The sequence below is a fragment of the Peromyscus californicus genome, unplaced genomic scaffold (assembly GCF_007827085.1).
Source record: "Peromyscus californicus insignis strain IS unplaced genomic scaffold, ASM782708v3 Scaffold_8__1_contigs__length_139910024, whole genome shotgun sequence".
Lineage (NCBI taxonomy): Eukaryota > Metazoa > Chordata > Mammalia > Rodentia > Cricetidae > Peromyscus > Peromyscus californicus.
This window is the reverse complement of record NW_026294606.1, coordinates 88,821,479-88,843,161: the sequence shown is the minus strand read 5'-3', so window position 1 is coordinate 88,843,161 and position 21,683 is coordinate 88,821,479. Positions and strand designations below refer to the sequence as shown.

Below are 21,683 nucleotides of genomic sequence, written 5' to 3'. Positions count from 1 at the left end.
GGTAGGAAGGAGCACCTCTCACTGCAGAAAAGCCGCTGGCTGGCTGCCAAAGGAGGGCACGGCTAGCAAGATTCACCGCAGCCTGCTCTTCAAGACCCTCCTACTTAGGAATCAGGGCCTCAACCCCTCAGTGCAGGATTTGCCCCAGGCCTTCCCACTGCTCCCAAGTGGAATGCAAGAAAGTCAAATTGCATGAGTGGTTAATATGGGCGGTTTATGTAAAAACCCCACAAAGTGGGGGCTGGCTCAGTGGAGAGATGGCTCGCAAGTTAAAAGCACTTGTTGCTCTTCTAGAAGATCAGAGTTCAGTTTCTAGTACCCACACTGGGTGGCTCACAACTATCTGTAACTCCAGCACCTGAGGATCCAACACCCTCTTCTGGCTTCCACAGGTATCTGAATCCACTTTCCCCCCCTCCAACTCCCCCCACCCCACACACACAGCAAATGAAATGAAACTTAAAAAACAAAATCCCATAAACAGCAAGATTCCTAACAAATGCATCCACACAGAACTTCAACAATGAAAGGCCACCCTTCACGAGCATTTAGATGCAGCATTTGAAGCATACCACAAGAGTGCCTGCTGGGGTCTTCCCTAGCTCAATCAAGAATGACTCTCGACAACAGTGGTGGCGCACGCCTTTAATCCCAGCACTCAGGAGGCAGAGCCAGGTGGATCTCTGTGAGTTCGAGGCCAGCCTGGTCTACAAAGTGAGTTCCAGGACAGGCACCAAAACTACACAGAGAAACCCTGTCTCGAAAAACCAGAAAAAAAAAAAAAAAAAGAACAATTCTCAAATGGTGATCAATACCTTCTCCTAGACACCATATTCTAGTCACTCAACCTTCAGGCACCCTTTGGGTAGTCTCATAACCAATGCACCTTGTACTCTCAGGAAGGGCAGCTTTGGAGTCAAGTTTCCTTCACCCTTCTTTATAATCCTACACAGAAAATCTTATTGATTGGGGGGATACACAATTCGTCAAACAATTTATTTGCCTTCTCCTAGCTTTGTATTACTTGTAATCGAGTAAGCATATTCTACTGTCAAAATTCATGATTAAAAACAGCAAATCCTGATCAGTATCCAGGATCAAAAGAGCCAGTCTAGGCACACCATCACACAACATGCAGGCTTTCTGAACCCAAGAGGACTATCTGGACCATACTGCAGAGGGGACCTTGACTGTGCACATGGGAAAAGGCCTTCTTGGGAAGCAGGCCACAATCCAGGGTAAGCAGACAGCACAGCCATGTTCTGCACAGGCATAAGACAAGAAAGGAACCGACTGCTCTGGCCAGAGGTCAGCTCCCACTCAGAGTTCCGGGCACACTGCTATGTGAGGAGTTCAGAGAAGGTGCTCCCGGCCCAACTGAAGCAGCACAATCACACACCTAATTACTACAGCATGGACACTGAAGAGACTGGGCATTCCCAGTGCCACCCAGTGACAGAAGTCAGGGACACTGGCAAGCTGGCCATCTATGACCCAGAACCTTGGAGGCTTAGGCCAGGCTCCCAACAGCTTCCTGAACAGGAACCCCACCAGGTCATCCTCTGGCTGAGTCAGATGCTAAGGACACAACTCACTTGTGGTAGCAGCAGTGAAGTACCACTGTTCTGTAACTAAAAATAGAGGGAAGGGGCTATAAAAAGGTTCCACGTTCCCCTCTAGAAAAATCAAGCCACCCTCCCAAAAAGCCCTTTTATATTCGAATCTCCAATAGGCTTTTCAATTGCTGTCAATCCTAAATATGGAGTTTTTAAAAAAAACTAGCCTGCCCCACTCATCCAGAAGTCTATGTATAGCACAAAGACACACACGCAATGGTGTGGGCGCAGGCTCTTAGCTCTTCTGGGCTCTGCGCAGAATGGCATTCCCATAGGGCATGCTGCCAGCCGGCATCACCAACTCCACCACCCGGCCACTATGAGATATTCATAGAGAATGTCCAAGCATCAGACATCAGTGCAGGCTTAGAGAGTGAACAGCCAAGCACTCAACACTAGTGTTCTGAGTTATGTTCATGTTTATACTTACAACACCATATAGTACCCACTGTCCAAGGCCATGCCAAGCTTAGCAAAGGACTGAATTCTACAGGAATTCTGAGTTCAAGGTCACAAGGCCCATCACAAAACAGAAACAGTCCCTACTCCCATGGTGTGGTCAGAGCATGGCCTAAATGGAGCTATGTGTAGCATGTCCTCTCTTTCAGAGCCTTCAGACACCCATGCAGACAGACACCTTACCATACTTAGCTGTCAGCCCCAAGGAAACCATAGTCAGGTCAGAAGCCAACCTCTAACACAGGAGCTCACCCTCTTAGCTTTCCTACAAATCAGTTACACTTTACCCACATGGCCCTTGCTCCTTCCCAGTACTCACTGGCACAGCATGGGTTCACACCTGACTTCTCTTTGGATCAGGTTCTCAAGCACCACTCTTCAGAAAACCTTACAATGCTACAGAGCCAAGAGGTAGGTCTTCAGACACCCAGCACACCTGGTCACAGTGCAAAGGGTCAAAGGGCTTCCATTCCTGGGAACAGGGTCTTCAGACCCAAGCTGTACAAAGAACAACTCCTTGGAGATATAACTGGTACAGTACTCCTGAAGTAACACCAGTAAGTGCGCCAGTTAGCCAAGCTAGACTTAGAATATCCAGCCTGTTGTTGCCCACTATCTAGGGTGAAAGAAAGAAACTTCTCAGGAAAAGTCATGCAACACCAGGACTCTGAGACTTGCCATCATCACTGAAGCGCATGGTTTTAGCCAGCTCCTCCTCCACACAGGCCCAAGCACACTTCCTCTCTAGACAACAAGTGGGCTGGGTACAGACTGAATACGGACTCCTTCCTCTGTCAGGAGAGACAAATCGCACACATTGACCACACATACTTTTACACTTCTAATCAATTTTTCTTATCTACTGAAGGCATTAATGCGTATGAAAATGTAGAAATAACCCGAGTGCCCCTCAACAGATGAATGGATCAGTGGTCTATGGAATAAAACACTGGCACACTCCAACATGGTGAACTAGAAAGTCTCACGCTGAGTAACACAGCCAGACACTGAAGGCCACAGTATTTCAGGATTCCATTTACAGCCAGAAAAGGCAAGCTCAAAGACAAAGTGGGGACTGGGTGGCTGAGGAATAGAGTGGTTTCTTTTTAGGGGGCTAGAAATCCTTTAGACTGAGACAGCAGTATTGCCTGCACAACTGAACGTGCTAAGAAACAATCATACACTGTGTGTGTGTGGTGTTACACATGTGCACTCTTGAGCCTTTGTGCGCACACATGGATCAATGACAGCATCTTCCTCAATCTCTCTCCATTCATCTAGACAGTCAGATACACACACACAAATACAACACACACACACACACAAATACAACACACACACACACAATTACAAAACACACACAAATACAACACACATACACACAAATACAACACACATACACACAAATACAACACACACAAATACAACACACACAAATACAACACACATCACACACAAATACAACACACACACACAAATACAACACACACACACACAAATACAACACACACACACAAATACAACACACATACACACAAATACAATACACACACACACACACACACACACACACACACACACACACACAAACCCAACATATTAAACACACCGTCCATCTCATATCCAAATGGAAGATTCCATCCGAACTGACTGGTGTCTGGTGGGAAGCACAGAACTTTGCCCTCCCTGAACTGCTAGCTGCTTCCTAACATACTTCAGATCCGACCGCCATCCTAGACTGGGTGCCATCCACTCCTGTTGGACAAACCTCTACAGTTCTAGAAGGCTCATTCCAAGCACCACCAAGGCCAGAATCAGAAACATGGACCCTACACTGAGGCTGGCTTCCAGATCTTTCTATCAAGTCAGACAAGGGAACTGCTCACTCAGTAATACTGCCACAGCTGTGGTGTCTGTCAGTCATGAGGTCAGGGGGCAGCCAGGAAAATGGGAAAGCCCAAAAGCCAGGCATGGTGACCCATGATTTTAATCCTGGTACTTGTGAAGCAGAGGCAGAGGTAGTGAGTTTAAGGCCAGTCTGGTCTACAAAGAGAGTTCCAGTCTAGTCAGAGCATCAGTGACATACTTCTGGGGGAAAAAAAAAAAAAAAAAAAAAGAGGGGATGGGGAAGAAAAGCCCTATAACACCCCAAACCAAAAGGGTATCAGAAATCGGGCCTCTCAGGAGCTGGGACCTGGCACCTGAGTGGAGGCATGGGCACGTCCATCAAGGTTCTCAGACACACTGTTCTTTTGCATTTCATCAGGGGCCTTAAACACAGGTCAGGCTCAAATCAACACAAGGAGTGTGAACATCACAGACTCTGACACAGTGACGCTGATCTGAGAAAAAAAGCAACTACTAGGCACGCACAGAGCAGAGTACGGCTGTGCAGTGCTCACTCCTGACCTCCACACCTGAACTAGCTCAGCTCCTGGAATGGATCTGACTGGGGAGGCGAGGAATGAAGAAAAGACAGACATAGACACACACAAAAAGGCTGGGACTGGGTGGGCTGGGGTCTCTGATGGGGAAACCGCAGCACTCTGGAAGCTCAGAGTGCTTATTATACAGAGCTGAACAGGGAGACGGGGCTATTGCATATAGCTGAACACGCAGGTAGGGTTATTACATACCGATAAGCAAGGAGGCGGGGTTTGTGGTATACAGCTGGATCAAGGAGATTGTTTTAGCTAATCTCAGTAGCAACAATCTTGTGACTATCTGGGGAAGAAAGCTTTGGTGGACATTTTCTCCACACATTATTAGCATCCACACATAGATTAGAGGAAGGAATTACTATCCTTCTCTGAGCCTCACCTCAGAGGCATGGGGGTGGAAGCTTTACCATTCTTCCATGGGTCAAAGGCTATGGGGTCCTGGACTTGGCTGTGCCCATAGCAACAATGCACATTTCACTTAGGACTTTGGGCTTCCTAAAGGGACCAAGAATGACTTGTGAAACATCCATTACACCTGGCTACAAGGCAAATATCTCAAAGCACATCTGCTGGGTTTGTATCAGCACACTCTCCCCTGATAACGCCAGAGGCCATGCTGTGTCTGAAACTGTTGGCAAAGGCTCCTCCAACAGTGATTTGGACAAAAAGACAAAAAAAAAAAAAAAAAAGCAGTAAAACACATAAATAATCACCTTTCTACCTGCCATGAGTCTGCAAGTGAAACTGAAGGGTTAAGAATGGCAACTAAGCCATGGGTGGTGGTGTAACTATAATGCCAGCACTCAGGAGGTGGAGGCAAGAGGACCAAGAATTAAAGGCCCCTCAACATTCTCTCCAGTGACAGCCACACCTCTTCCAGTGGGAGTCCTGGGACCAGGAGACTTTGCTCCCTGCCTAATATTGGTGTACTGCTTTATTAGCAGAGAGGACAGTACCATTATACTGTGGTATGCACATCCCTGGCAACAGTGCTTGGCAGCACCCAAAGAAGATGAAATCAGTAAGTCTGCTGGCAACTGGCCCTTCTGCCAGGCTCCTCTCTGCAGCAATTCTCATTCCAATACAGTACGACAGAGACACAGCAGAGGCCACCAGAAGAGAGAATCAAGCAGCAGTACTGCATGTCTGGCTTCCTGAGAACCATGAAGGTTCCTCCCTTCTCTGAGCAGCTCTGCCATTTCTACATCTGTCTGACACAGGGCCATCTCCTGGTCTTATCATGACAGATCTCCATCAGGAGCAGCTTGACCTGCAGCAGGCTTAACCTACACTGGAAGAGCTGCATGGAGAGGGGTGACTCAGGCCGACACACTGCTCGCTGCACACCACCCCAAAGATTGCCTCCACCAAAGCCCTCGCCCCCACCACACAGGAAAGCACCCTGCACCCTCCTTGCCCCACTCATAATCTAAACCCAATCAGGCACACAAGCAGAGGCCAGAGCTCAGGTTCCCATCCACAATCTTACCGAATCTGTTCCCAGGTCTTGGTGGCCAAGTGCAGGACCCAGAGGTCCTTGTAGTGGTAGAACTGCTCGCCATCAGGAGATGCAAACTCCCCACCAAAGATCCACAGCTGCCCACCACCCTGGGGCACCACCACAGCCTGTTAAAAGAAAGCAAACAGATTAGGTGAGCCATGAGACAGCAGAGCCAGCCCCAGCATGACAAGCAGCATCAGCACCACTCACCCAGATCTCAGGGACACCCTTAGCCACTGTCTCCTGCCTTCCAGAGGAAGCTTCTAGAACAAACTTCCCTAAGCATATTAATTATACTCAAAGACCTAACACATCCATGTTTCCCTAGACGGCAAGACAGACAGCTACTCACATTCAGACAACGTACTGTCCTATTAAATGAGCAGTTACTATAACTTCACATAGGTTCTCAATCAGCAAATACCATTTCTGTTTATTAAATAACCACAAGGAAGCACTTCAGTGTTGTCTTTATTATTAGTTATGTGTACATGAGGTATATGCATGTGTGAAAGTGTGAGGTATAAACATGTGTATGAGTCCTATGCACATGTAAGTGTATATACGGCATATGCACTTGTATGATATATATTCACAGGGTATAAGGTGTATGAGTATATATGTGAGGCATATGCACGTGTGTGGATGTAAGGTATGTGAACATGTATGTGAGGCATATACACCTATGTGAGGTGTATGCACATGTGTATGAGCATATGAGATGTATGCACGTTTACATGTGTACATACATGTGTACATACATGTGTACGAGTGTATTGAGATTGTATGCACATATGGGTGTGTGTAAGGCATATGCACATGTGTGGATGTGAGGTGTGTTTACATGTACATGTGTATGTGTGTAAGGTATATGCATATGTGTGAGTTCGAGGTATGTGGACATGTATGCAAGTCATATGCAACTGTGTGAGGTATGTGCACAAGGGTATATGTAAGGTGTGTGCACAGGTGTATGAGTGTATGAGGTGTAAACACATGGGGGGTTTGCACTTGCCTGTGTGCGGGTGCAGAGGTAGGAGGAGGATCCGAGTGTCCTGTCTATCGCTCTCTACCTTATTCTCCTTAAGACAGGGTCTTTCGCTGGGTGGTGGTGGCGCACGCCTTTAATCCCAGCACTCGGGAGGCAGAGCCAGGCAGATCTCTGTGAGTTCGAGGCCAGCCTGGGCTACCAAGTGAGTGCCAGGAAAAGGCGCAAAGCTACACAGAGAAACCCTGTCTCGAAAAAAAAAAAAAAAAACAAGACAGGGTCTTTCACTGAACCTGGAGTTGGGCTTGCGTAGCAAGCTCCAGTGATCCGTCATCTCTGCCACTGACAACACTGGGTCACAGGTGCATGTGAACCATGCCCATATTTTTACATGGACGCTGGGGTCCTAACTCAGGGCTTCATGTGCAACAAGAGTGCATTCTTACCCTCAGAGCCGTTTCCCCAGTCTGCTTCAGTCCACTTAACCCATTCCTAGGCTCTACAACACATCTAAAGTGCTTCACAAAAAAGCATGCACATGACGTGAGGTATTTGTGGAACGTTAATATTTATTTCTAAAGATCTAGATAGAGGTTGCCAGGCGGTGGTGGCGCACGCCTGTAATCCCAGCACTCAGGAGACAGAGGCAGGTGGATCTCTGCGAGTTCGAGGCCAGCCTGGTCTACAGAGCTAGTCCAGGACAGGTTCCAAAGCTACAGAGAAACCCTGTCTCGAAAAACCAAACCAAAAAAAAAAAAATCTAGAGGTAAGGATTGCTGTTTGTCTGAACATTCTCTACAAAACTCACTTCTTTTTTTCCCCCTCTGTCTGTGTAACAGCCCCGGCTATCCTGGAACTCGCTCTGTAGCCCAGGCTGGCCTCAAACTCACAGAGATCCGCCAGCCTCTGCCTCCTAAGTGCTGGGATTAAAGGCATGCCCCACTATCGCCCGGACCAAAACTCACTTCTTTAAAATAAAAACAAAGCCTCACGTAGCCCAGGCTAGTCTCAAACTCATTATGTATCCAAGGATGGCTATGAGCTTCTGAATCTCCTACCTCCATCTCCTGAATGCTGGGATGGCAGACGTGCATACCTGCCTACCACACCCTATACAGCACTAAGATGCTGCCTGTCTCCCAACCTGTGAAGAAAAAACTACTCTACCATAGCACTGTGTTATCTACAGCAGCACAAATACACAATAAAACTAGAAAAGGCTGACAAAAGCGTGAAGGTAGGGCCTGAAGGTTCCCTCTGCAGGAACTTTACTGTCCCAACCAGTCTAGCCCAAGGACCCACGGAGAGCAGAGCAATGCCACACCAGCACCTCAGCCCCAAAGTATCAAAGCTGAAGCTTCCACCATTGTTCATCAGAGCTTGGCAACCAAAAGGATGAAGCATGAGCCACAGTGCCAAGATCATGGGATGGGCTCCCCTGGAGACTCGGTGTACAGCCCCTGAGACGTTGTTAACATCTGTGCAAAGAATAGACCCACCTATTGCCAGGCAGTGCTGCACACCTTTAATCCCAGCACTTGGGAAGCAGAGGCAGGCTAATCTATCTTTGTGAGTTCAAGAGCCAAAGCTACACGGTGAGACCCTGTCCAGTTACTTAGCCCCAGGCTCTTTTCCAGGCCTGTGATCTGAGAAGGAAGCTAAGCAGGGCAGGCCATGGGATTCTTGCCAAGACCAGAACCAAGACCAAGGCCCACATATGCAGCAAAGAACTGCCAGGCTCAGGTCTGCCTCCCTCAGCCACAAAGAGAACACAGAGAGTGGCAATCAGCCTTCAAGGTTCCTTATCACCTCCTATAAAACCCATTCCAGATACATGCACTTGGCTGGTTTTATAGTCAGTAACTGGAAGTGGCCTCTAGGGAGTGGGAACAGACACATTTCTTTTGAAACCACAGTGTGGCCTTTAAGCATCCCTCCATTGTGGGCACCATGTCAAAGTCCTCAAGTCAGAAACACTTTCAGGAATGTGAGCCACATGTGGGTGCTGGGAACCAAACCCATGTCCTCTGGAAGAACGGCTAGTTATCTTAACCACAGAGCCATCTCTGCAGCCCCACAGCACAGTTCTTAAGAAAGTACCTTAAAAAGCCACTAAAGAGGGAAGGCAGAGTGTTAGGATCCATCATATAAACCTAAGTTCTAAGAAGGGAGGTGGCTATACTAAGCACAGGCAGTGAACTCCAGAACACAGGTCATCAGGGATCCATCAGTGAGTTCACAGAAGACCCGAATGCTAGTCAGGCAATACAGCTGAAGGACACACAGTCTTTTTATCAAGAGACCACATGGGGCCACAAGATAACCCTCGAACAGGATGAATCATGAAGGTTTCCTTGCAATAGAATGAGACTCTAACAACAAAAAGCTATCTGAAAAAAATTCCAACATATTTGTAGATTAAGTAACTGCTACATTCTGTAACCCACAGATCAAATAACATATCCAAATACATCAGAATGATCTAGATTCACTCGACCACATGAAAACACAAAGCACCAAGTGTATGCAGGACAGAGCTGTAGCCACATTGGGCGCAGGGGGGATTTGCAGCTTTACATGCTTCTAGTAAGAAGAAATAAGAGGAGGTAGGCCTCCACCAAAGAAGCTAGAAAGAGCAGAACAAAGAAACCATCAACTACTAAAGTTATTGAAAAGAAAAAGTAGTGTTCAGTCAGGTAGCTCAGCAGGTAAAGGTGCTTGCCACCAGACCTGGTGACCTGAGTTCAGTCTCAGGAAACCACGTGCTGAAAGGAGAACCCGATCCCCCAAAGCTGTCCTCGGACCTCCAAATGTGTGCCACGGTAAATACACACGCACGCACGCACGCACACACACGCACATACGCACGCACGCACACACACGCACACACGCACGCACGCGCACACACACACACACTAAATAATGTAAAAAAATTTTAAGTTAAAAAAATACATACCCAGGACTAGAGATGGCTCGACAGTTAAGAGCACTGGCTTCTCTTCCAGAGGACCCAGGTTCAATTCCCAGCACCCACATGGAAGCTCACAACTATCTGTAACTCTAGTTTCAGGGTATCTAACACCCTCACACAGACATACATGCAGGCAAAACACCAATGCACAAAGTTGGGTGCCGGTGGCGCAGGCCTTTAATTCCAGGACTCAGGAGGCACAGCCAGAAGGATCTCTGTGAGTTCGAGGTCAGCCTGGTCTACAGAGCGAGATCCAGGACAGGCACTAAAACTACACGGAGAAACCCTGTCTCGAAAAACCAAAAAAAACCCAAACAAACAAACAAACAAACAAAAAACCACCAATGCACATGAAATATAAATTTAAAAAATTTTTAAATACATATACAAATAGGAAAAAAAAAATCTATGAATTCCACATTTGAAAAAATAAATAAATAAAATAACATAGGAATCCAATGCATCAGTTCTTCACTTGGGACTTAACGCTGCTAGCTGAGAGGTAATTCAAGAAAGCATTCCTCAACACTTCAAACCAGATGCATCCTTCTTTCCTTTTTTTAACATTCCATCATCACATCACTCAGAGCAGAGGCTCATTCCCTTCTCACAGGTGAAGAGACCAGAGCAACGGAACTGAGTAAAGTGTCCTGCGAAGATGGCAGAGCCCAGGCTGGCGGCTCCAGCCTCTCATTCCAGCATGCAGGAGGCTGAAGGCAGGAGGATGCCCTGAGTCCAAAACAAACCTAAGCCACAGTGTGAGACCCTGTCTCAAAGACCCAGACGGATGTAGCAGGAGGGAAGCAGGAGGTGGCCTGTCATCTGTAGATGACTCTGGGACAGTCAGTTCCGGCATTACCTGATGAGCACAGCGCCGTGGAGGTGGGCCAGGGATGTCAACTTTCGTCCAGGTGTCCTTTCTGATACTGTAGATGTAGAGGTCATTATACATGAAGGTCTGCAGGAAGGAAGTGGATCAGCCATACCACAATGACATGCACACAGCAATGACAACAACAGTGAGCATGCTCCAGGAAGCTTGTACACTAGTCACCCCAGTGCAGACAGGCCATGGGTAAGCCCCAAGACTGTCTGGGAGGACATGACAGATGCTCCCGACTCGCCTCAGGCTTGAGTCTCAATGCATTTATGAACAGGCAAAAATACTAAATGGAAGATGCACTGTAAGGCTAACCCATCAGACCTCCCCCTCGCAGCCCTCTCAGCCCAGCCCACCTTAACATGGGTTCGGAACACTAGCCTCAGGACGGCTGGCGGTCATCTACCACATCACCTGTCATTTAAAAAGCACTGCCACATCACAGAGCCCTGCTGACATGACGACAGTGGCTGCAGCATCACTGTCTTTCACCACTCTAGACTTAAAGCTCACACACAAGACCCTTAAGTCAGGGACCAATGTCATCATGCCCATTAACTCCTCAGGTTCCAAGAGCCTCTGCTGCACAGCAAGACTCCATCACTCTCTGAATTTAAACCAGTGTTTAAGTGCATGAGAACACAGAGAGAGCGAGCTGGACAAGTGAAGTGACACTTGGAGCTTGTCACAGGCTACTGGAGGAGCCCACACTTTCAACTGCTTTCCTTCCACACTCCAAACCTCAGGGTTTTCTGGCCCCTCAGTTCACCGGCACTTTCTCAATTCAAGAGCACTCATTCTGTGTACACATATGGCCCAATGGAGCTAGGCTCTGCTGACTAGAAGACACCAGGACCCCTGCAGCACTCAAGCCCCCACTGCCAGTCCCTGAGGGATCCTGGTGGCTGGCCAAGCACTACCCACATCAGGTCTGACACTGAGAGTGTGGGAAGTACAAGAGGGAAGTCACAGGACAGAGGCCTGCTTCTATCACCAATTTAAATGGACTTCAAATGAGCCCTGAAAAAGTTGGGAGGAAAAGAAAAACATATATACTTTACTTTTTGGCCATTGAAATATTCACCTCCGAAAAGGATTAATTCATCTTTCTCAGGGTGAGCAGACAGGGAGGCATTTAACCTGCAAGACACAAGCCACAGAGGAACAACATCAGAGAACATGACACTATGCGAAGCACAGACTCCCCTTCCCTTCCTTAACCCCTCAGAGGACAGGACCAAAAATCACCCTGCTACCTCCAGTCTGCATATGTGTGTGTGTGTGTGTGTGTGTGTGTGTGTGTGTGTGTGTGTGTGTGTATGTATATGTATATATGAATGTATGTACACACACATAATTAAATCACAATCAAAATTCTACCAAGTCTAAGGTTAGTAAAATGGTTCAGTAAAGGCTCTTGTGGCTAAATCCGATGACCTGAGCTCCATCCCTGGTAACCTACATACTCACATGACAGGGGAGAACTAACTCTCACAAGCTGTCCTAACACCTCTACATGTGCACAGTGACAGATGTGTATGCACATACTCACATACAAATAAATAACAAAAGATCCAAGTTCACTACTGAAGTTTTTCAGTATGAGGCCCAACACCATCGATAGAAACCATCAACACTCCCTACTTACACAGCAACAGAACAGCTGTGGAGAATGTGTACATCTGACTATGGAAGCAGAAAGCTAGAGCAGATGCGGTGACCATGGGAACAACCCTGCAGAAGCCCAGTTCTCAGATCCTGCACAGTGATGTGTCCCAGTGTGGACCACAACACTCACTCTAGAAGATGCTTCTCAGAAGAAAAATGGGTAGTAAGGTCAAGTTGTGTCTGGGGACTCGGAACCCTCTATTCATCTCTTGGGGATTTACTGTGCACAGAACATTTCTCAGGTTGAGAAACTCTTCAGTGAAGAAACCAGCATTGGGAACGCAACTGCACAGAGGCAGCTGACAGTCCCTCAAAAGCAAGGCCCAGAACTGACATGGATCTGAAGTGCCAGTGCAGGCTGGACTCATCATAGCGCTGTTCACAAGCACCAAGTGCAGAACAGCCCAAGACGTTACAGATGTGTAGACCAGCCAAGTGTGACACAGAACGATACGTGGCCTAGGCAGTCCTAGGAAGGAATGGGGTTCTGAAGCACACTATGCTGTGGATGAGCCTCTGAGACACAATGAGTGGAAGAAGTCTGTCCCCAAACACAAATGCCACACTGCTCTCTGTCTGAGAAATCTCTAGATAGGCAGGTCCACAGTGACAGGAGCAAGCTGTCTCTTAGCAGGGAGCAGGGAGACAGCTGGACAGTGTAGGAAACTGCACAGCACAGCAATGTAAGCATAAGCAATCCCGCTGAACTCAACTGAAAAGGGTTGAGGTGACACACTTATGTCACATGTATAAGAATGGGGATGTGGAGGGCATAATCAGAATCGAATGCACATGACATGGTCAAAGAATAAGCTACATAATAATATAAAGAACAGTGTCCCAAACTCCTGTCACTCCAAATCTTACACAACCCAGTGCTAGGTCCTTCTCTGCTATTAAGCCACACCCGGGCCTATACATTATACATTCTTGTTATGTTTGGATATAAAATTTCCAAAAGGCAAGCCGGGAGGTGGTGGCACACGCCTTTAATCCCAGCACTCGGGAGGCAGAGCCAGGCGGATCTCTGTGAGTTCGAGGCCAGCCTGGGCTACCAAGTGAGTTCCAGGAAAAGGCGCAAAGCTACACAGAGAAACCCTGTCTCGAAAAACCAAAAAAAAAAAAAAAAATTTCCAAAAGGCTCAGAGGCTAAAGGCTTGCTCCCCAGCAGGTAGCAATACTGAGAGGTGAATGGATCAGGAAGAGGTCGACACATTAGTCACTGTTGGAGGAGTAAGTCACTGGAGTGAATTTCTAAAGGTGCATCTTTCCTGAAGCCTCTTCCATCCTGTTCCTGGTCTTCATGAGGTGAGCAGCTTTGCTCCTTCACATAGTTTTGTTCTGCCTATCAGAGGAGGCCAAAACCATGAGCTCTGGTAACCCTTTCCTCTCTTAAGCTGACTCTCAGAGAAAGAAAGGCTGAGTAACATGGTTTGAAAACCCAACTGAAAGGTGGGAGGTCAGAAAATATTTAGGTCATCAAGGAAGATGTAATCTCATCAGCTCACTTCCACCTCCTGTTCCCGGCCACCAGGAAGCATTCTCTGCAGGCATTTTAAACTATACCCTGACATTAAACCTAACTCTGGGTCAATGGTGCTTTAGTAAAGTTCCAAATCATCATCAAAAAATAATAATCCACATTCAGAGTGAAGACGAATCATCTGCACTCTGAGTAGATTCCTGAGTGAAGGTGTCAGGCTTGCTTCAACAATCAGATGGGTCCAGACACCACACCAACTGAAGAGAAAAGTAAAAGCCAGTTCCAGCAGAATTCACCACCACCACTTCACTCCAGGGCTCAACATTGATTCCCTCCCACACCCGAGAGAGGTAAAGCCCATGTGTGACATCAGAGGGATTCAGGCTCTGGAGCCATCACTGTACCTAATTATCATATCCCCAAGAGCCCCATCTTGGGCTTCCACTCAAGCAAGTTATGGCAGGACAAACTCAATCCCAGTCTGGGAAAATGAAGCACTCATTTTTTTTTTTTTTTTTTTTTAAAGATGTTTATTTATTTGTTATGTATACAGAAGAGGGCGCCAGATCTCATTACAGATGGCTGTGAGCCACCATGCGGTTGCTGGGAATTGAACTCAGGACCTCTGGAAGAGCAGTCGGTGCTCTTAACCTCTGAGCCATCTCTCCAGCCCCGAAGCACTCATTTTTTAACCAAACAAAATGGGGCTAGAGGCAGAGAGGCTTACACACTTTCCCTACACGAACAATAGAGCTTATTACACACTTTCCCTACCCCAAATGACAGTCCATGAAGGCACTGGCCCTTTCCTGAGGATTCTGAGCTTCGGCTAAATAGCACAGACAAGTATTAGAGGGCCACAAATCAAATTAAAAAGGATTCAATGTTAGGACCTGGAGGAAAAAATCCAATGGAGACCAAGTTGTTCATTCAGCCCATTTTATAAGTGTATGAATCCACAAAAGCCTTGGGACCTTTCTCATAAGTTATAAATTCACTTAGAATGGCAAATTTAGAGTTTATGTTTAACAAGCTTTGCACATGTAAATAAAAAAGCATTAAGAACAGCAAAAATCTGTGGTGCTCTTCAGTCTACACCTGTAACACATTCTTAAAATACTTGAGAACCAAAGGGAAGCTCACTGGGGCCATGTCTTTGTCACAATCTGTGGCAAGGGAATGTTGAGAGACCACCTCCTCATGCCTCTGTAGAGCACGATGACAGACAGTTCTTCCTAGTATTGGGAGGGCAGAGGCTGGCAGATCTCTGAGTTCTGAGGCCAGCCTGATCTACAGAGAGCATTCCAGAATAGCCAGGGTTACATGGAAACCCTGTCTCAAAACCCCCTAGCTTCCCCCGCAAAAAAGGAGAAACAAAGCTTGCTCACTTACCGTGGGGTGGGTGGAGAACATGATGTCTCTGTGACCTGGGTCTTTTTGGCATCTAGGGTCTGGAAATGGGCTATGAGGGCCTCCAGATCTTCCTAAAGATACAAACATAGCTACATGTGAGACTGTCTAACCTGTCTTAGAATTAAAGGCATAGACAGCTTTTTCCCCATTGGTCTGACTAGACTGGGATCCAATCACACCTGAGTCCTAATATGCGTCTGAAAACACCCAGAACTTGACACATTCAGAAAATATTCAGAGTTGGGTTGGGGATTTAACTCAGTGGTAGAGTGCTTGCCTAGCAGGCACAAGGCCCTGGGTTTGGTCCTCAGCTCCAGAAAGAAAAAAAAAAGAAAGAAAATATTCATTGTGTCACCAATGGCAGCTTTTCTGTAGGTGCAGATGCATACACCATCCCTCCTACCAACCAAAGGTTTTCTATGAAGGGGATCTCACTCTGGCCACACTGCCTTCAATGGCCTCTGACAACCTGTTTGTGCCAACAGCCTGCCTTGCTGTCGACATAGCCGGGCCTGGGATTTCTCTTGCTTACCGGTTTTCAGCTCCCACTCCCATCCCCGTAACATATGAGCTCTAGGAGAACAGGCCTTAAGTCCTTTGAAACAATGCCTGAATGACAGAATCCAGTGGTGACCTGTGGTCTACCACTCACTAGTCCCTACTTCCCAGCTGTGACAGTAGACCTAGACAGTAAGGCATCAGTTCACAAGCATACTGGACAGCCCGTCTTCCCACACACCCCCAGTGCCCACTCCCCTGCATTTACTAGGTTGGCCTAGCTTGTTTTCTAGTGCTGTGATAAAAAGCAACCTGGGGAGGGGAGAGTTTATTGCATCTTACAGCTTATATTCCATCATGAAAGGAAGTCAGATCAAGAATTCAAGGCAGGAACCTGGGGGCAGGAAATGAAGCAGACACCAAGGAGGAAAGCTACTTACTGGCTTGTTTGGTTTTGTTTTTTGTTTTTGTTTTTTTTTCCTTTTTCCTTGGCTTGCTCAGCTTACTTCCTTAACAATCCAGGACCACCTGTCTACGTATGGAAATGCCCACAGTGGGAGTGGGTTAGACCCTCCTACATCAATTACTAAGCAAGACAATACCCCCCCAGACTTGCCTATAAGCCAGTTTTTTTAAATGTATTATTTTATGTGTGTAGGAGTTTTGTCTGAATGTTTGTCTGTGCACCATGTTCGAAAATGGTACCCACAAAGGCCAGACAGTTGTGAGCTACCATGTGGGTGCACAGAATCAACCCTGGATCCTCTGAAAGAGCAACATATGCTCTTAACGGCTGAGCCACCTCTTCAGCCCTGTACAGGCCAATCTTATGGATGTATTTTCTCAACTGAGGTGCCCTCTTCCCAAGTTCTGAGGATGGGAGCCCAGGAAACCCTGTGCCTGGCAAACCACTGGGCAAACCCTGGTCATCACAGCTGCCCCATGGGAGAAAGACCTAAGACAAAGTGCAAGCACTACACTTAGCCCGAAGTTCAGCGCTGATCCATCTGCAGTTCCTGGGATAATAGGTGTGTGGGAAAATATGATAGTGGGGGCCACCACCTACTGTTATGGAATACCCCACAGTTCCAACGACTTGTTTGGTTACTTAATCCTACTTGTGCCTCCGAGCGGTGGTGCCACAGGCCTTTAGTCCAGTACTCGGAAGGCAGAGGCAGGAGGATCTATGAGTTCAAGGGTCGCCTGCTCTACAGAGTGAGTTCCAGAACAACCAGAGCTACAAAGAAAAACCCTGACTCAAAAAGACATTAAAAATCCTAAAGCGGCTCACTCCCTAAGACTGTTGAAGGAATTGCTCTCCTTTAAAAAAAATAATAAGCCGGGCGGTGGTGGCACACGCCTTTAATCCCAGCACTCGGGAGGCAGAGGAAGGTGGATCTTTGTGAGTTCGAGGCCAGCCTGGTCTACAGAGCGAGATCCAGGAAAAGGCGCAAAGCTACACAGAGAAACCCTGTCTCAAAAAACCAAAAAAATAAAATAAAATAAGCGCAGTACAGTTAAGAATACTCCCAGAACGCACATCCGGACAAAGTAGGAGACACTCAACTTCAGGTTCTCCTCCACTTAATCTCTACCAGAAAGGGAAGCAAGCAGAACCGAATGGCGTCCGGGACAGATCTGATGTTCAAAGAAAGGGGGGAGAGAGCGACCAGGTAAACGAGGAGTACCGGTGCTGCGGAGGGGCACGGGAGAAACGGGGAGGCCTGAGGGCGCTGGGATCGGCGCAGGCCAGCCACCCACAGACCCCGGGCCCAACTCCGGCTCCCAGTCTCCCGCCCGCAGTCACAGACCACGCCACGCCTCCCTCCACGGCCCGTCCCTCCATGCCCCGCTCACCTCCTCCTTCCGAGAGCGCTTGGACACCTTCTTCTCCATCTTGGCGGCCGTCTTCTCCGCGCCGCGGCCCTTCTTCTCTTTCTTGCCTTTCTTGCCCATCGTGCTGGTTCTGAAGCGGCACCTGGAAACGACGGAAGAAGAGCAAGCGGCGTTCTGCCCAGCCGGAAATGAGCGCGCGCTAAATAAAGGTCACTTCCTGTCCGTTTCTCCGGTGTTCCGTCGAGCAGCCGGCTCCACGAGTATTTGGGTCCGCCAGCCAGTGCGTCTCGGGCGGCTTCAGTACGTGGCTGCTCCCAAGTACACTAGCTTGATGGGTGACTCTAAACTAGACAGGAGCAAGCGGAATTCTGGAGGTCTCATTTCCCAGAGAAATTTCCATGCACTTAGGGGATTCCTGACCCTAGTTAAGGCAGCCCCATTCCCTACTCAAGTAAAATGTGCCAGGCAATGTCAGGCTCTTGAGGCACTGCCCTAAGCGAGAGAACAGTCTTTGCCCTTCTGCCGCCGTGGCTCCGCTGGACCGACATGTCTCTCCATTGGAAGGCTCGGGCAGGTGATGTCAATCTACCCTCCCAATGGTGCTCAATTTATGGTATGACAAATATGTGACAGGAAAATATGCTCCAGAATTTAACTCAAACAGCCAAGTGGAAGACGGATCCTGCGGTTTGAAAAAGCTGAGTGAAAATGCTTATTGCCTAGAGTGTCATCTTTGGGCTGTACTCATGGAATGCCGCAAAGCAAGAGCAAGGACAAGCAAAATATCGACAAAGGGAACGCAAATGATCTTACTTCTCTATGGGAACGCTGCCAAAGCACAGCCTTTAAAAAAACTGCCTTAGGCCGGGCGGTGGTGGCGCACGCCTTTAATCCCAGCACTTGGGAGGCAGAGCCAGGAGGATCTCTTTGAGCTCGAAGCCAGCCTGGTCTACAAAGTGAGTTCCAGGACACAGAGAAACCCTGTCTGGAAAAAACAAAACAAAACAAAAACAAAAGTCCCACCTAGCACCGGTGGGTGACGATTCATAAAAACAGTATCACAAATGTCCCCAGTCAACCTCCACCTCCTGTGTAGTCTCAAATACACCTGTAAAGCACTTGTAGCTGAGGAGGCAAGAGGGAGTGGTGGCTGGAATCCTGCGTGAGAGTCTTATGATACTCTCCCCTCCTACAAGAGAATGTTAATAGGCCCAATTTTGTGTGAGCATAAGAACAGTCTCTGTTTTCCACAATATATAACAGCACTCCCTCTTTAGGCCTGTGAAAGGGAGAGTGTATTCCCTGTGGAAGATTTAGAAGGATCTAGAAGAGGCAGGGATTTATGCTTTTATTATCTGGAAGAATCTCAAAGCTAAATTGGAAAGCTCTTGGATGATACAGGTCACAGTGATTCACAGGAGGTTGAAATTTTCATGACCAGGAAAGAAGCAGAATAAAACAGTTCTAGGTTGTTTGGGGGGGGGGGTGTTGCTGTTGTTTGTTTGCTTGTTTTTTTGAGACAGGGTTTCTCTGTGTAGCCCTGGCTGTCCTGGAACTCACTCTGCAGACTAGGCTGGCCTCGAACTCAAGAGATCCACCTGCCTCTGCCTCTCAAGGGCTGGGATTAAAGGGGTGCACCACCACTGCCCATCTAAAACAGTTCTGATTTCAAGACAGAGATAGGAAGACCGTGCCTGGAGGACAGAGCTCCGCTACAAATGAGGGAGAAAAAAAGGGGTCGAAGCGAATGAAGGCACTCCTGATCTCCAGCCTTGCTTGCAGATGGCATGAGATGACAGTGCGAGAAAAGCAGAAAACAGGCACCTGATCAGAGACAGCAATGTGGCCTGAGTTTCTAGACATGGTCTTCATTGTCGCAACAGACTACATCCTGCCCATTGCTCAGGGGAAGAGTTATGTCCCCTTAGGCTGTCACCTTAAAATATCCCTAACCCTCCCTGAGTTTTCTGAGAATATTAGGTAACTTCCAAGCAGAGTACATCACATCAGTCCAAGATATATAACAGCACTCTCTCTTCGGGCCTGTGAAAGGGAGAGTGTAATCCCTGTGGAAGATTTGGAAGGATCTGGAAGCAGCCAGGATTAATGCTTTTATTATCTGAAAGAATCTCAAAGCTAAATTGGAAAGCTCTTGGATGATACATGTCACAGTGATTCACAGGAGGTTGAAATTTTCATTACCAAGAAAGAAATGGAATAGAACAGCTAAAGTGAGATCAGAATCCTAAAATAGTGAAAAGATTAAGTACCAAGTCCTATTTTAGTAAAATTCATATTTTTGAAAATTTAATAGATTGTCTTAAATGTAATGCCACTTTTAGACTCTTTTATGTATGTGGCCAGGCGCCCTCTGCTGCCTTCAACTTGAAGTTCAGAGGAGAAAAACGTCCAATAGCAATAAAGGACTTGAAAGAGAGGGTGCTGACTGCTAACCACCTTCACCACAAATAACCAAAATTGGAAGGGCTGAGTCACTTCATTTAACATTTACTGCAAGTTCAACAGGCAGGGTGAGAAATCATTCCAGGCCACTGGAGGCAGACCAGAAAGCAGGCTTTCTTCTATCCAGACAGACAAACATATGAAGACATCCACCAAAGGACTCAAGTGCAATGTGGGATTAAAAAAAGGAGGTTGGTGTGGATAGAGAAATGACTCAGCGGTTAAGAGCACTGGGTCAGTCCCCTGGCACCCACATGGTGGCTCACAACCATCCCTAACTCCAGTCCAGGGGATCCAGAACCCTCTCCTGGCTTCCTCAGTCACTGCACCTGTAGCACGTGGCACACAGACATGTGAAGCATTCACACATGTAAAACAAGAATAAATCTTTACAAAATAAAAGAAGGGGCTGGAGAAATGACTCAGAGGTTAAGAGCACTGGCTGCTCTTCCAGAGGTCCTGAGTTCAGTTCTCAACAACCACATGGTGGCTCACAACCATCTATAATGAGGTCTGGTGCCCTCTTCTGGCATGCAGGCATACATTCAGGCAGAACACTGTATACATAATAAATAAATAAATCTTTAAAATAAATAAATAAAATAAAATAAAAGCCGGGAGATGGTGGTGCACACTTTTTTTTTTTTTTTTTTTTTTTTTTTTAAGATTTATTTATTTATTATGTATACAATGCTCTGCCTGCGTGTATGCCTGCAGGCCAGAAGAGGGCGCCAGATCTCATTACAGATGGTTGTGAGCCACCATGTGGTTGCTGGGAATTGAACTCAGGACCTCTGGAAGAACAGCCAGTGCTCTTAACCGCTGAGCCATCTCTCCAGCCCGGTGGTGCACACTTTTAATCCCAGCACTCAGGAGGCAGAGGCAGGTGGATCATTAACTTAAAGGCCAGCCTGGTCTACAGAGTGAGTTCCAGAAGAGCCAGGGCTACACAGAGAAACCCTGTCTCGAAAAACCAACCAACCAACCAATAAATAAATAAATAAATAATCAAAGATGGAAGGAAAGGATAGAGAGAGATGAAATGCAAAAACAAACCCATGTAATAGATGTTGAATCTCAATTTCTAGTTGTTTGGGATGCTGAGTGTAAATCCAGTTTTGCATCACACTGAAAACTAAATCCGTCCTCTTTAGCGCATTATTTAATGACCTCCTATCTGGAGATCTTTTCGTTATCCCAGGGCCTTGTGGATGCTAGGCAGGGGTTAGTCTAATGCTCTATCACCAACCTACATCCCAGTCCCATCTCATCATCTTTTTCTTTTTGTTACTCCTCTCTAATGCCTGCTTCTGTAGTTGGAAAACACACTCTATCGCTTCTGGTCCTTTCCAATGCATCAGTGAGTTTGAGGCTGTTCAGTGCGCTCCTGGACTGACTGATTCTGCCACTGAGTTCTGCAGCTGTCATGTGTAGTTGATTAACTGATTGATTGGAAGTCCATTGTT

General features: G+C 47.2%; 1 protein-coding gene across 2 annotated transcripts in view; it reads right to left on the bottom strand.

The window, feature by feature from the left end:
* The window catches only part of Klhdc4 (kelch domain containing 4), a 33,838-nt gene extending 15,889 nt beyond the window's left edge, over nt 1-17,949 (bottom strand). Inside the window, exons 1-5 of one of the 2 annotated variants that reach the window (XM_052729738.1) lie at nt 17,776-17,949; nt 15,400-15,491; nt 11,918-11,996; nt 10,836-10,934; nt 6,006-6,142 (exon numbers count right to left, since the gene is read on the bottom strand). In XM_052729738.1, the coding sequence (XP_052585698.1) occupies nt 6,006-6,142; nt 10,836-10,934; nt 11,918-11,996; nt 15,400-15,491; nt 17,776-17,874 (506 nt within the window). In that variant the 5' untranslated portion in view covers nt 17,875-17,949. Of the gene's footprint in view, nt 1-6,005; nt 6,143-10,835; nt 10,935-11,917; nt 11,997-15,399; nt 15,492-17,775 lie in introns of those variants that run through there. The other variant, XM_052729739.1, reaches the window with a different exon arrangement.
* Nucleotides 17,950-21,683: the final 3,734 nt, after the last annotated feature.